The 14,424-nt window shown below is 39.0% G+C and overlaps 1 protein-coding gene across 7 annotated transcripts in view; it reads left to right on the forward strand.

Annotated features, from left to right (window-relative positions):
• NAV3 (neuron navigator 3) overlaps nucleotides 1-12,332 on the forward strand; it is an 893,819-nt gene extending 881,487 nt beyond the window's left edge. For 5 of the 7 annotated variants that reach the window (XM_059886494.1, XM_059886495.1, XM_059886493.1 and 2 more), the window contains 2 exons: nucleotides 3,290-3,493; nucleotides 9,703-12,332. In XM_059886494.1, coding sequence (XP_059742477.1) covers nucleotides 3,290-3,493; nucleotides 9,703-9,822 — 324 coding nt within the window. In that variant the 3' untranslated portion in view covers nucleotides 9,823-12,332. Of the gene's footprint in view, nucleotides 1-3,289; nucleotides 3,494-9,098 lie in introns of all 7 variants that reach the window. The other 2 variants (XM_059886491.1, NM_001192669.2) reach the window with 2 other exon arrangements.
• Nucleotides 12,333-14,424: the final 2,092 nt, after the last annotated feature.

Here is a 14,424-nt window from a genome sequence, read left to right on the forward strand (position 1 = left end):
AACCCCTTTTCAACAAAATATATCATCCCTTTTCTGTAAGTCTTGATTATTTTTCCTTGTGTGAATTTTTTTTAAGATTCGCGTTGTATAATCACCAAACTTGTGGCAGAAAAATCCAGTCATCTTTACAATAACTCAGCCAAGGTTTAGGCAGTTTTTGCTTTTCTCTATTCTCAGTTTTAGGCATCTCTATTTCTGGTTATCACAAGTGCTGCCAGAACTAAGATATACTTCATGCTTTTCACATTTTGTCATCTGCAGCTCTGTGTTAAGTCTTTATATCACTGTCTAAAAAAAATTGGTTGTCTATTTTCCTTCATTTCACTTCCTTTCACTTCCTTATGCTTTCCTCACCTTGTAGAAAGGCATGGCAGTGATTTAGAACTAACAGGATGGTGAACGTGATGAATATTATGAGGATGTTCAGAACGTACAGAGGTAATGATCCTAGAGAATGCTATCAACTGGTTCTACCTCAGATTTAAATAACTCAGTTTCATATTTTTAATGGTATGAGCCAAACCAGCCTGAGAAAATGTTTCCAACAAAGTTAAAGACTGTGCCAAAAGTTTTTATTTTCAAGTATAACTTAGTACATGTCAAGATTCATCTAAAACTATTATGCTATCTCAGAAGTAAGTTGGGTCTCTTGGTTTCAATTATTTGTTCCAAAAACATCATATATTTGTATGAAATTTTATTTAAAATATTCATGAGGTCATGATTTTTAAATTAATATTTAAATTAATTATGTGTTCCTCTAGATCTATTTCAGCATTAGTAAACTATTATCCAAATCTTTATATATTAAATTTTCCTTATTTCTTATTCATTTGCTAATACATCAGAAGAATTAGAAGGGTTTTGAAAACTCAAAAACAGTAATACCTTAAAAATCCTTAAATCTCGTTTTTTAGAAGTATGTAGCATTTTTAATGTTCAAATCATTATTTATAAAGCACCATCCTAAGAATTTATCATTCTATAAAAATTCCCTTTAAATAAAGATTTGGAGAGATACTCCAAAAAATTTTTTTTGAGGAGAAATAAAAATATCTCAAGTTTTCTGCTGTGGTTCTAGATGTTTGTTAGTAGGTTAGAGTGAAAGTTGGATCAATCACAACATAGGGAATAGCTGAGGCTTGGGGGGAACGGAGGATGCAGGAGGCAGATACAGCACTTTGAGAAAAAAAGGAAAACCCTTTGGTGAGGAGAGAGTTATCACTACTGAAGGATATGCTGGACTGGAAGTCTGTTGGCAGATGATATTCTTGGGATGGTCCATATGTGACTTCTGGAGGAACAGGAAGAAGAGAAATCACACATGTCATGAACTATTTTCTTGGATATAATGGCAACAAAGAACCATGAACTGGAACAAAAGGTGGAAAAATAAAGCATGGTTGTAAAGATAAAATCTGAGTTGAGAGGAATAGAATAATTTCTCCCCAAATGAAGGCTGATGCTTTGGTGGGGGACCGTATGGCAAATACTCTTTGCCAGATGTTCTAGTTCGAAAAAACACTGTGATGCACTGGATTCTGATTTTTATCCTGATGATTCTATCTTTCTTGAAATGTCAGCAGTCAGATCATCTCCTTCTGAATATTTAAATGTCTCTTCTTTCATTTCTTGTTCTATAACATCTACTTAACTCTGAAATACAGAATTGAGCCTATTTACCTTTTTATTGGTCACCCCCAATTTTGCTGTCCATGATGATTCTGGACATCATCAATTGATTCTGCTAGATTTTCATATTCTTTTTGTAATGTTTCCATTCCAAGATTTATATACTTTCCTTCAATTAGTTTAAGTTGTATAGCAATCTAAGTAGATTTTTAACTGAGAGACAATTTCTGCTCCAAAATAACAGAACTATTTTTAAAAAGCTGATTACTACTCCTACTGTTATCCCCTGCTGCTGCTAAGTCATTTCAGTCATGTCTGACTCTGTGCAACCTCATGGACTGCAGCCTACCAGGCTCCTCCGTCCATGGGATTTTCCAGGCAAGAGTACTGGAGTGGGGTGCCATTGCCTTCTCTGACTGTTATCCCCTAGATGTGTAGATATCAAGACCTGAACTTTTTTTTTCCTTAAGGCAAGCCTGCCACAACCCATGCAACTTCTCCAGGAGAAGCTCAAAAGACAGTTCCAAGCAGACTGTGGGCCTTTCCTGGACTCAGCATCCGCCATTTTGTTTTTGTCTCACTGAAGCACAGCAAACCACACGAAACGCTTCACACTGGTATTCGGTGCCTCCTGGGACCAAATGTACACCTAATAACCAGGGTTGCCCTCAGTAGAGTAGGAAAGTCCATCAAAGAACTAGTGTGCCTATGTTACTACCCTCTACTCTTAATTTTAACCTTTCTTTCTATGCCTTTGTGGTCTGTACTTTTTCTTTTTTTTTTTCCCCAAGCCCACCAACCTCTGTCTCCTTAGTGTGCTGTTTCTTGTTTGGTTTTGGCTTTGCTTCCAGTTTAAAATTTTTTTAACGTCACTTGTGTTCATCTGCTGTCTACTCCACTACCTGTATTTTAACCAGGCTTTATAATCTCTTTCTTATCAACTTTCTTCCTCCAGAGGAGTTCTGACAAAGTTTTCAGTGGTCTTACAAACAAATATCTCAAAGAAGTTTTAATAGGAAGCAATGAGATTACAGAGGAAATTAATCTGATGGAAATGGTTGTCAGGGAAAGAATGCTTATTGTCAAGGAAAATCTGAGTAGAATGAAGTAGAGAAAAGAAATCTCTTGTATTCATCATCTTTCCAAAGTACACTTTAGTAAATAAAGGTATTTAGTGTCTAGCATGAATCTTTTATTTCTCTATTACTGGAACTTCCCTTTCTCAATGTTGAGCTTTCATTTAGTTTGTAAAATTACTAACAAAGATAAATGTGGGTAGTCATTTCTTTATGTATTTAAAATAAACATCCCTCATACTCTCCCCCAAATGCTGCCCATTTATTTTGTCTAGCCTTCAAATTTAAAGTGAACTATACAGATAGTTTAAAATCTGGGAAATAGCATATAGACACTTCATTCCCCTGAAAGTCCCACAGGGACTCAATGTGCAATTAGTAGCCACCTCTGAACTGAACAGAGATGTAGGGAATTCCCTGGTGGTCCAGTGGTTAAGACTCCAGGCTTTCACTGCTGAGGGCATGGGTTCAATCCCTGTTCTGGGAACTAAGATCCTACAAGCTGCATTGCCAAAAAAAAAAAAAAACCACACACACAAGGAATTTATTTTATATGTGCTAAATATGTGATCACTTTTTAGATGTATGGGAAACGAGCACCTTGGGAAGATCCCTCCAAGTGGGTGCTTGATACATACCCATGGAGCTCAGCATCTCTGCCTCAGGAAGGCCCAGCATTACTTCAGTTGCGACCAGAAGATGTTGGGTATGAGGGCTGTATATCCACGAAGGAAGCTACAACCTCAAAGCACATTCCACAAGCTGACACAGAGGGGGATCCCCTGGTAAGAAGCCGATGTTTGATTCTTCCTGTCTAATCTTGACTACAGTGTGCAGCCACTAGCATTTAGTCATTTGCATCAGAGACACTAATTCGTTTTCCTGGGTAATATTTGAGATTGTCCTGATGTTGATACTCAGTTTTCAAATTTTTACCTTTGGCCTACATTCATTGGGTGAAACTCTTAAAAAAGACCAAACTTGTATACTTCAAAATAATCAAAAACATTTAAACCAGGCTGAGCTCTGAGGCCATAATTTTTCTTTTATTAAGCAGAAAATTATATAAATAAATAAACGTCAAACATTGCAGGACTCAATTCATTAGGTATGTAAGAAAAAGCTGAATTTTGTTCTAAAATGACAAAAAAAAAAGAATATAATCTATACTTGAAAAACTAAAGAATATTTTACATGTATCAATTTTACATTTTACATGTAAAATTTTGTCTAACTAAATTTAGGATTAGTGCTCCATTGCCAACAGTAGAGAAGAATGAACTGACTTTGGAATTCAGTTCAGTTCAGTTCAGTCACTCAGTTGTGTCCAACTTTTTGTGACCCCATGAACCTCAGCACGCCAGGCTTCCCTGTCCCCTCACCAACTCCCGGACTCCACCCAAACCCATGTCCATTGAGTCAGTGATGCCATCCAACCATCTTATCCTCTGCCGTCCCCTTCTCCTCCTGTCCTCAATCTTTCCCAGCATCAGGGTCTTTTCCAATGAGTCAGCTCTTCGCATCAAGTGGCCAAAGTATTGGAGTTTCAGCTTCAACATCAGTCCTTCCAAGAACACCCAGGACTGATCTCCTTTAGGATGGACTGGTTGGATCTCCTTGCAGTCCAAGGGACTCTCAAGAGTCTTCTCCAACACCACAGTTCATAAGCACCAATTCTTTGGTGTTCAGCTTTCTTTATAGAGGGCTATTATTCCCTGCCTTGCTCAGATTGCATTCTTGGAAGTCATACTATAAGTCAATAAAACCCCGAAGCATGAATACTCTGGAAATACTAAGCACATGCTGTTCCTAGTAAAATAACTTTATTCTCATATGTATTTTTTTATTTTTAGAGATGACTTGCCATAAATTTGTCTCAAATGTAATGTGTTTTTTAGGTTACTATTCTGGCTAAAGAAATCACTGAATAACCAATACAGTAAGAAGACATGCTGAGATAAAGATCCTTATGTTACTTAAACATAAAAAGTGAAGTCGCTCAGTTGTGTCCAACTCTTTGCGACCCCATGGACTGTAGCCCACCGGGCTCCTCCATCCATGGAATGTTCTAGGCAAGAGTACTGGAGTGGGTTGCCATTTCCTTCTCCAGGGGATCTTCCCGACCTGGGGATCAAACCCCAGTCTTCCGCATTGCAGACAGATGCTTTACCATCTGAGCCACCAGGGAATCTAAAGAAATGATTAAATTATAGTCTGTAACCATATCTGTTGCTGCTGCTGCTGCTAAGTCGCTTCAGTCGTGTCCGACTCTGTGCGACTCCATAGATGGCAGCCCAACAGGCTCCGCCGTTCCTGGGATTCTCCAGGCAAGAACATTGGAGTGGGTTGCGATTTCCTTCTCCAATGCATGAAAGTGAAAAGTGAAAGTGAAGTTGCTCAGTCGTGTCCGACTCTTAGCAACCCCATGGACTACAGCCTACCAGCCTCCTCCATCCATGGGATTTTCCAGGCAAGAAAACTGGAGTGGAGTGCCATTGCCGTCTCCAACCATACATAAAGACATAAAATTATAAGTTGATATTTTGTGGAATATCCTTACACTAATAACCACAACACATGTACATCTCATCATTTCAGTTGACCATTTTGAACATCTTGGAATTTACATGTGAACCATCTGATAAAGTTTCATGACTTTTTTCCCGATAAAATGCATGCACACAGAAGATTTTCCATACTATGTCAAAAAGTTCCATAAAGTCATAAGAAATATACATTGATCTACTTAGAGCCCAGGGATCTCTTATTTAGAACATTTGATCTAAACTATAAACTTCTTGGGGCTTCCCTTGTAGCTCAGCTGGTAAAGAATCCCCCTGCAATGCAGGAAACCCCACTTCAATTCCTGGATCTGGAAGATCCACTCGAGAACAGATAGTCTACCCACTCCAGTATTCTTGGCTTCCCTGGTGGTTCAGCTGGTAAAGAATCTGCCTGTAATGCGGGAGACCTGGGTTCTATCCCTGGGTTGGGAAGATTCCTGGGAGAAGGGAAAGGCTACCCACTCCAGTATTCTGGCCTGGAGAATTCCATGGACTAGGGCTTGGAAAGAGTTGGGGCTTGCAACTCTTGGGCTTGCAAAGAGTTGGACATGACTAAGTGACTTTCAGTTTCATAAACTTCTTGAGGACCTGAACTTATGTTTTTATAACAAGTGTCTGGCCCTTTAGCTCATACATAGCTAAATAACTAAACAAGAGTGATGGTGAAATTGTTTTGAATTCCACAAATCTGTGACTATACACTAAGTAATTCCTGATCAGTTCAATTCAGTTCAGTCGCTCAGTCATGTCCAACTCTTTGCGACCCCAAGTACTGCAGCACCCCAGGCCTCCCTGTCCATCACCAACTCCCAGAATTTACTCAAACTCATGTCCATTGAGTCAGTGATGCCATCCAACCATCTCATCCTGTTGTCCCCTTTTCTTCCCACCTACAATCTTTCCTAGCATCAGGGTCTTTTCAAATGAGTCAGTTCTTTGCATCAGGTGACTAAAGTATTGGAGTTTCAGCTTCAGCATCAGTCCTTCCAATGAATATTCAGAACTGATTTCCATTAGGATGGACTGGTTGTATCTCTTTGCAGTCCAAGGGGCTTTATAAGATTCTTCTCCAACACCACAGTTCAAAAGCATCAATTCTTTGGCTCTCAGCTTTCTTTATAGTCCAACTCTCACATCCATATGTAATAGACAAAAAATAAGCCTTACAGTACAAATATGGGTTATTTCTTCTGAATTTTTTATAATTTCCAGTTCTCCCTTTGCAGTTTCTCATACAGTTCCTGATACAGGTAAGGTGTTTATAAGGTTTGTTTTCAGGGTTACACTATAGAGTATGGGACGTTTAGGGGATGTCCTAAATTTTCCCAGTTCACACAGTCCTGGTGAGCTAAACCCATTAATCACTCTTTTCCCTGACTGTAGATGTTCTTATCTTCTACTTTAGAAAAGGGATCAGAATCTCTACATTCTGAATGAGAACTTGAGTTAAAAAAAAAATCTCTGATTCCTAACCCTCTGCTTCACTCAACATCTTAAAGAACAAGGGGTTATGATGTTTGACATATTAGATGAGAAAACCTTCTCATCTAGATATCTGTGAATCAGGCACATTCTGATTGGCAAGTATCTCTCTGCATTTATTGCTCTATATTTTTATAATGACTGACATAAGGTAACAACATATTTGTAGTCCAATCTAAATCAGAAGTACTCAGAGAAAACCTCAGTGTCAGTAATATATTTTTGACTCTGAACAAGGATGTAAGTTTTTGGCACATCTCACAGTATTGAAAATATAATGTGTATTCATCATCAATAGACTCGTTAATTCAGTAAATATTAGTAAATAATAAGTATGTACTCCAGGCTAAATCCTGGTGATCATAAAATCAATATCATTTCTGACATTAAGAAGCTCATAATCCAGCCATGGAGAAAGATATCTACATATATAAATTACAGTGCAATAATGATAGAAGTATGTTCTAGGTAAAGTTTTGAGTCTGTTGAGAAAGTGGTTAGGATAAAGCTCCTCAGAGGAGGATATTCTTGAGCTAGGTCTGGAAGGATGAATAAAATTTCATAATGAGGTTGGATAGAGACGATCCAAAATTTAAAAAACGGCAAGTGAAACATGATGAAACAGTACAATAAAAATACTGAGTTTAGGGAGCTGTATACAAATCTGTGGAATTAGAATAAAAGGGACAGAAAGAATTAAAGCTACAGAAGTCTACAATTGATAAGTGATGTGAAGCCTTGTTTATCTTGAAGTTAAATTTTTACCACACAATGGGGAGCCACCAAAGATTTTTGAGCAAGGGACTTACTAGATTTGCAGTTTATAAAAATCACCTTGGTAATAGAATAGAGGGCAGGTTAAAGGAAAGAGGATAGAGGCTGGAGGACGGGCAGATGTGTAAATACCAGGGATGATAAGGACCTGACCAGGGTGTTACAAATGATAGGCACTGTGTTTATGACTATGGGTATGGGAAAGAAGCAGGGGAAAAGAGTGCAAGGAAATACTTGTGTAGATAATAATGATCCACCCTGATTATACCCAGTCATATTACTGATTGATGTGAAACTTACCTACCTCCTTTGACTCGAATGTACAAAGCAACCCTCTGAGAAGGCTCGGTAAATCCTTTATAAGTATTTACCATGAATCTGAGACTTGGAACTTATTTTAATGGAACATATTTACTATATGGCACCATTTTCAAAACATAAGACTTTAATAATACTATTATTATACCATAAAACTTTTATAACAGTCAGCTTTCAAGTGATTTCAAATATTTGAGATCAAGGCATAACCTTGAAAGCATTTTTGAGATCAAGGCATAACCTTGAAAGCATTTCTATTCTTGAAAGGTGCTCAAAACACAGTGTTTTTGTTTTTGTTTTTTACAAATTATCTTCACCCAGATGCTTGAACATACAGCTAGCTACTTAGAGAGAGTAACAAAAGAAAGGAAAAAGGAATATGAATGTGCATGAAGGTGGGAGTGTATGTGTGTGTTCAAAAGAGAGACAGAGAAGGGGGGAGAGAAAGAAACACTATGTTGATGGAGACATTTAGCTTTTTGACTCACTGAGTTTTAAGAGGTTATCATCAGCTACTTTTATATGTTTATGTAGCTTGTTTAATAAATTCAGGGGATTAGACAGAAACTTACGTTGAAAAATATTGTCCTAAAGAATATTAAAATGACTTTAAAATATGCTATAACTATAGCTTCTTTGTCAGGAAGGCATTCTTGATGGAACTGGTAATTACCAGTGTGTCACTTTATTTCACAAACATTTTTTTAATTGAACACACATTTTACACTGAATGTATCAGCAAGCAGAGCTTAACATATGACTAAGGAATCCTTTTTGATTTAGCCTTTCTATTGGATCAGTTTCCCTAAATTTTAAGTTGGGGGAAAAAAAGAACATCTTTGATTACATAATAAATAGTAAAGTTAGCATGCATTAAACAATACAAAGATTATTACCATTAACAGAAACTCTTGATAAGAAAACAAGTCCATACCCTCCCGAAGATGTGCCAATTTTTCTGTGCTTTCTAAAACTGTCAAATCATTTATTCACGATTTGCTTTTGAACAAGATTTCTTTATCCATCTCTACCACTGAATCTGCAGATCTCTCAAAATGCAAGCAACGTGGCCTCCTTTTATTTTCTAATACCCGGAAACACTAGCTGCCTTTCTCCCCAGCTGCTTTCCTGCCCATGTCCCTTTTATGAGAACAAACGTTGCCATTGTCCTAAAAGGCTGGGAAACTTGAGACAGCTGCTCTTGTTCCAGAAGGTGGTTTTTCTTTTCAGTGAGATATCCGTCATATTTTAGCCAGGTGTTCAACAGCCACAGAAGCTTGACGGTGATTCTTCCCTTTGCCCTCTTCAAATGCTCATGGTCGGCTTCATTCGGTCGCCTCCCCTCGAGGTCAACGCTTAAGCAGCAGATGGGGGGCTTGTATGAAGCAGCTGGTTCCATTCTACTCCAGCCCCGCCTTCTCTCCAGGGACCCTGAGCGGAAGCCTGTGTGACCGTCGGCGTGTAGGAACGTTCAGGACTTTCAGTTGCCATTCAGCGCTTTCTGCTTCTCACAGCCAAAAAGCTGGGCAGCTTGGCGTCCTCTGCAGCCACGAGCCCAGATGTCCGGCTGTGATACAGTTTCCTTTCCGCGCTCCCTGCTGGCGCTGTATTCATTTACAATCGCGAATAAAAGACTTATCCAGAGGCCCTATTTTGTCCTTATGGTTTGCCGTTGTAGTCATGTGTGGGAGAAGCAGTCTGGGAGCCGGGGCAACCAGTCAAAGTCTAAAATTGTTTTCCGTTTCCCTTGGAGGGGATGAGATGGGTGCCCCGTGTGGCTCGGGGCCGTGTATTTTCTGGGCCTGGCTTTTTCCATGCATCATCGCCTCCATCGATGTCTCTTTTTCTTTCTTCAGATGAATATGCTAATGAAACTCCAAGAAGCAGCCAATTACTCGGGCACACAAAGCTGCGACAGTGATAGCACCAGCCATCATGAAGACATTTTGGATTCGTCTCTTGAATCTACCCTCTAGAGGGTGAAAAAAAGTTAGGGGAAGAAGACTATGCTTAAAAAAAAAAAAAAAATGTTTGATAAGTAAGGTATTTTCATTAAACCACTGCCAGTATGAAAGCATCCTGTCAGGGCCCTGACCCAGAGTTGTGGTCTCTAAGGAGACAGCAGAACTAAGTCTGAACCGCCAAGATACTCAGTTGACACAGAGGCGTAACTTGCTTTTCTTTCTAGGCATTTTTTTTTTAAATCTCTGTGGAGTGATGTAAGGCTCCAATACTCAACTGGAAAGGACCCTAACGACAGGGCACCTGAAGATTGCGTGTGGGATAGCCAAACTGGACTTTCTGTTTTTTCTCTTTAAAAGTTTACAGTGCAGACCTTTTCTTTCTTTTCTTTGTTCTTTTTCTGTTATTGTCGTTCCTTCTCTTGGTTTCCTCTGAGGGGTTCTCCCCGAGCAGGGGCCGCTCTCCTGACCCGTCCAGCCTCCTTTGTGCCACATGGTGCTGGTCGCGGAGCCCCAGTAGTGTTTGCGTTGTGTGCTCACCCCATTCCAAAACGAAGAGGCCAGGCCTCTACAAGCACAAACGGAATTGTGCGACCCCAGGGAAACACTGCTGTGGCCAGCTGGAGGAGTGCCAGCATCATTCTCTACCGCCGTGAGCACGGGATGTTGCTTCACCCACGCTTTAGTGTCTGAGTCACAGGTTTGATAAGGTTGTTTTTCCCACTGTGGTCTTTTTAAACCACCTGCCCATTCCCTTTAAAAAAAAAAGTTTTATACCAATTATTAGTCAACACTGACAACAGGCTTTTTTAGGGCTTTATTTGTTTGAGCCTTGTCAGTGAAAAGAAGGAACATTTCTTATGGTGCTGTCTCACTGCCTTAAACCGATTTCTACAACAGTTTAACAGTTGGTTTAAATCCTGAACCATTGGTAATTTCCACCATCTTCACTTTTAACACCAGTTAACACAGTAGCCTCATCTCTATTTTTGTGTTTGTTTTTGAAGAAATGGATAGGAGAAAGATCAGTATTTTTACCTTGAGAATAGATTGCTTTGCCTATCCTCCAAAAGACTCAAGTAACCCAGAAACCCTCTTTGACTGTCATTTAAAAGCTAAGCCATGTGGCTATCTTCCATCCAGTTCTAGGGGAAAGAGTTTCAGAAGGCGGGAGAGGGTGAATTTTTATCCAGCAGAGCTGGAAGCACTACATGCAGCATGAGCACAACTATTCGGCTTTTCTCTCCTATTTTTTTTTTTTAATTATTATGAGTTTTGAGCATGTTGTTTTGATGGGTATTATTGTACATGAGAAATTCAGCATTCGAGAACACTGAAGCAGTGAAGTCACTGTGGATGAGAAGGCATTTATACTGTAAAAGAAGGTTAGATTTGCACAGTCTACTGGGTAGGTATTGTAAATAATCATTTAAAAAACTTGCACAACTCAAAACAAACACACACACAAATTGTATTTTATCCTGTGGGTGTTAAGAGATGTTTCACTTGCTGAGATTTCCTGTACGTTGCAAACAAATACAGAATGCAGACCCTCAATGCTGTTGTTACCTGGTGTGTTTGTCCTGTATTTACAGTCGTGATGACCATGCAGGAGCTATCAGTGCTAGAGTGAGCATGCTTCAAAACTGTCCATGAAGCCAATACATTTTTGGAAAAGTAAAAATGTCTGAAAGTGCATCTGTCATGGCAGGCTTTCAAGAGAGTATATGAGAGCTGACGGGAGTGACTGGAGAAGTTCCCACCACGCACAGAGGACAGGTTTGAAATTCATCACCCCAGGGGCTAGGCCACGGTGTAGACTTGGTCCATGCGTGTGAAAATTTGCTACTTCAGGACGTCCAATTGGTGCTACCCTCTGTGACGGCCCACGGGTCAGCTGCTGTAGAACAACCACCGCACGAGACACCGGTGCAGCTGCCAGAGTCGCTCAGTCTGCAGGCCCTCCACGGTGCTATCGCCCTAAGGGAAGTCGGGACTGGACATGTGCACATAGGAAGGGCACCCTGACTGTGAAGCCTCAAACGTGGATCACGTCTGCAGGGAAACGTCGACGTACGTAGCTGGATGAGTGACTGGTGGCCCTTGTACAATATGTGATCTAAGAAAATTGCTAATCTTTCCCTGCCGTTTTGAGAACCACAGTCCAAACATGATCATTAAACAGAAATTCCTGCAATACATCCCAGTAGGTCCGCCTAGTTCACAACTTAAACTAGTTTGTGAAACATTTGTCTGTATACATTTTATATTTTGTACATTTTTGATGTAACATACCGTGTAAATAGAAACAGTGAAATAAATCATCTGAAAAGTTTTGTAGTCTTTGTAAAGCCCCGACAGCAACTACTTGGTGTCAGTGGACTTAACTGGGTGATGTATTTTCTATTGGTTGGTTGTTCCTCTAGCTTGTAAACCAGCTTGCATATATTTTTTTGCAAATGTGCACCCTGTATCTGTCTAAATTATTACTTTGACATTAAAGTGGAATTATTTATTGACAACAAGGTGTGGTGTCTATATGTGGAGAGAATTGAATAATTATGCACCAAAAGTATCAAACTTTAAAATGTTGCTTGCACTATTAATAAGCCATGAGTAGGATGTATGTGATTTTTTAATTTTATATTCCTCATAGAAAGAACCTCATAGCTTTTAAATGAGTAAATATATTGAAGGCACTAGGTATATCTTTTTAAATGAAAGTTATTTATTCAGTGAATATTTTTAGAAAACTCATTATTAGTCTACCTAAGTGATTATAAAATAAGCATTAATATAAAATAAAACATTAATATTCACTTAATTATATCAACTTATTAAATGTTTCTTTGTTTTTATTCCATTAACTTTTTTTGACCTTTTAGCTCTAAAGATGCTTTTAACGTAGAAGAATTCTTCTGGTGATGGTTTATTTTTAAGAGATTATAAAAAGAAAAGGAACCCTCTTTAAAATGAGAAATTTTTTTCAAAGCACCTTGGTCTTTCATACCAGTAATTGGAATGCTTACTTGGGTACTCTAAGTAGGGTTTTAATTCTAAAAGCAGGAAAATTAGGACACTTGTTGAGAAAAAAAAAAATATATATATATATTAGTTAAAATGAGTTGAAGAACAGTAATAGATAAAAATGGATAAATGTTTCCTTTATTCACACCTTCAGAGATTTGGAAATTTCCACAATTCATCTTATCCAGGTAAACACTGACTTGATATAAAACTTGAACATTATTCTCACACCTTTGGTATCAGGCTGTGTAAGTGTGGGTCCCAACAGTATCATTCTTTGTGTAACCTTGGCCAATTACTCACACTCTTTATGCCTAGTTTCCTCACCTATCAACTGGATGACTGGAATAATATCCAGCTCTTACAATTACTGTGTTTTCAAAGATCAACAGTATTTTTTTTTTAAGACTGCATCTTCTAAAACTCAGTGTTCTCATTTATAACATGAGGTAATAGTACCTATCTCATAGGGCTATTGGGAGTATTGAATTTAGATCTGTAAAGTACTTCAAATGATGCCTGGCACTCAGGAAATGGAATAAATGCCAGCTACTATATTAGCACAGCCATTATAATACATTAATAACATCAGTAGTGTAACAAATACTCTCATTATTGAATTTGTAAATGTATTCATGTTAATATTAAAGTCTTATGAAAAGTATGTCTTTTATCCAGTTTGCCAATCTGTAAAATGGGATAGTTTTAGTTCCTACTCATAAGATTGCTTTAAAGATGGAATATTTTATTTATTTATTTCAGTTTCAGTTCAGGTGCTCAGTCGTGTCCAACTCTCTGCAACCCCATGAACTGCAGCACACCAGGCCTCCCTGTCCATCACCAACTCCCGGACTCCACCCAAACCCATGTCCATTGAGTTGGTGATGCCATTCAACCATCTTATCCTCTGTCGTCCCCTTCTCCTTCAGCCCTCAATCTTTCCCAGCATCAGGTTCTTTTCAAATGAGTCAGCTCTTCGCATGAGGTGGCCAAAGTATTGGAGTTTCAGCTTCAACATCAGTCCTTCCAATGAACACCCAGAACTGATCTCCTTTAGGATGGACTGGTTGGATCTCCTTGCAGTCCAAGGGACTCTCAAGAGTCTTCTCCAACACCACAGTTCAAAAGCATCAATTCTTCTGCGCTTAGCTTTCTGTATAGTCCAACTCTCACATCCATACATGACCACTGGAAAAACCATAGCTTTGACTAGATAGACGTTTGTTGGCAAAGTAATGTCTCTGCTTTTTAATATGCTGTCTAGGTTGGTCATAACTTTCCTTCCAAGGAGTAAGCATCTTTTAATTTCATGGCTGCAGTCACCATCTGCAGTCACTTTGGAGCCCCCCTCAAAAAAAGTCTGTCACTGTTTCCACTGTTTTTCCATCTATTTGCCATGAAGTGTTGGGACCAGATGCCATGATCTTTGTTTCCCTAATGTTGAGCTTTAAGCCCATGTTTTCACTCTCCTCTTTCACTTTCATCAAGAGGCTCTTTGGTTCTGCCATAAGGGTGGTGTCATCTGCATATCTGAGGTTATTGATATTTCTCCTGGCAGTCTTGATTCCAGCTTGTGCTTCCTCCAGCCCA

The sequence above is a fragment of the Bos taurus genome, chromosome 5 (genome assembly GCF_002263795.3).
Source record: "Bos taurus isolate L1 Dominette 01449 registration number 42190680 breed Hereford chromosome 5, ARS-UCD2.0, whole genome shotgun sequence".
NCBI lineage: Eukaryota > Metazoa > Chordata > Mammalia > Artiodactyla > Bovidae > Bos > Bos taurus.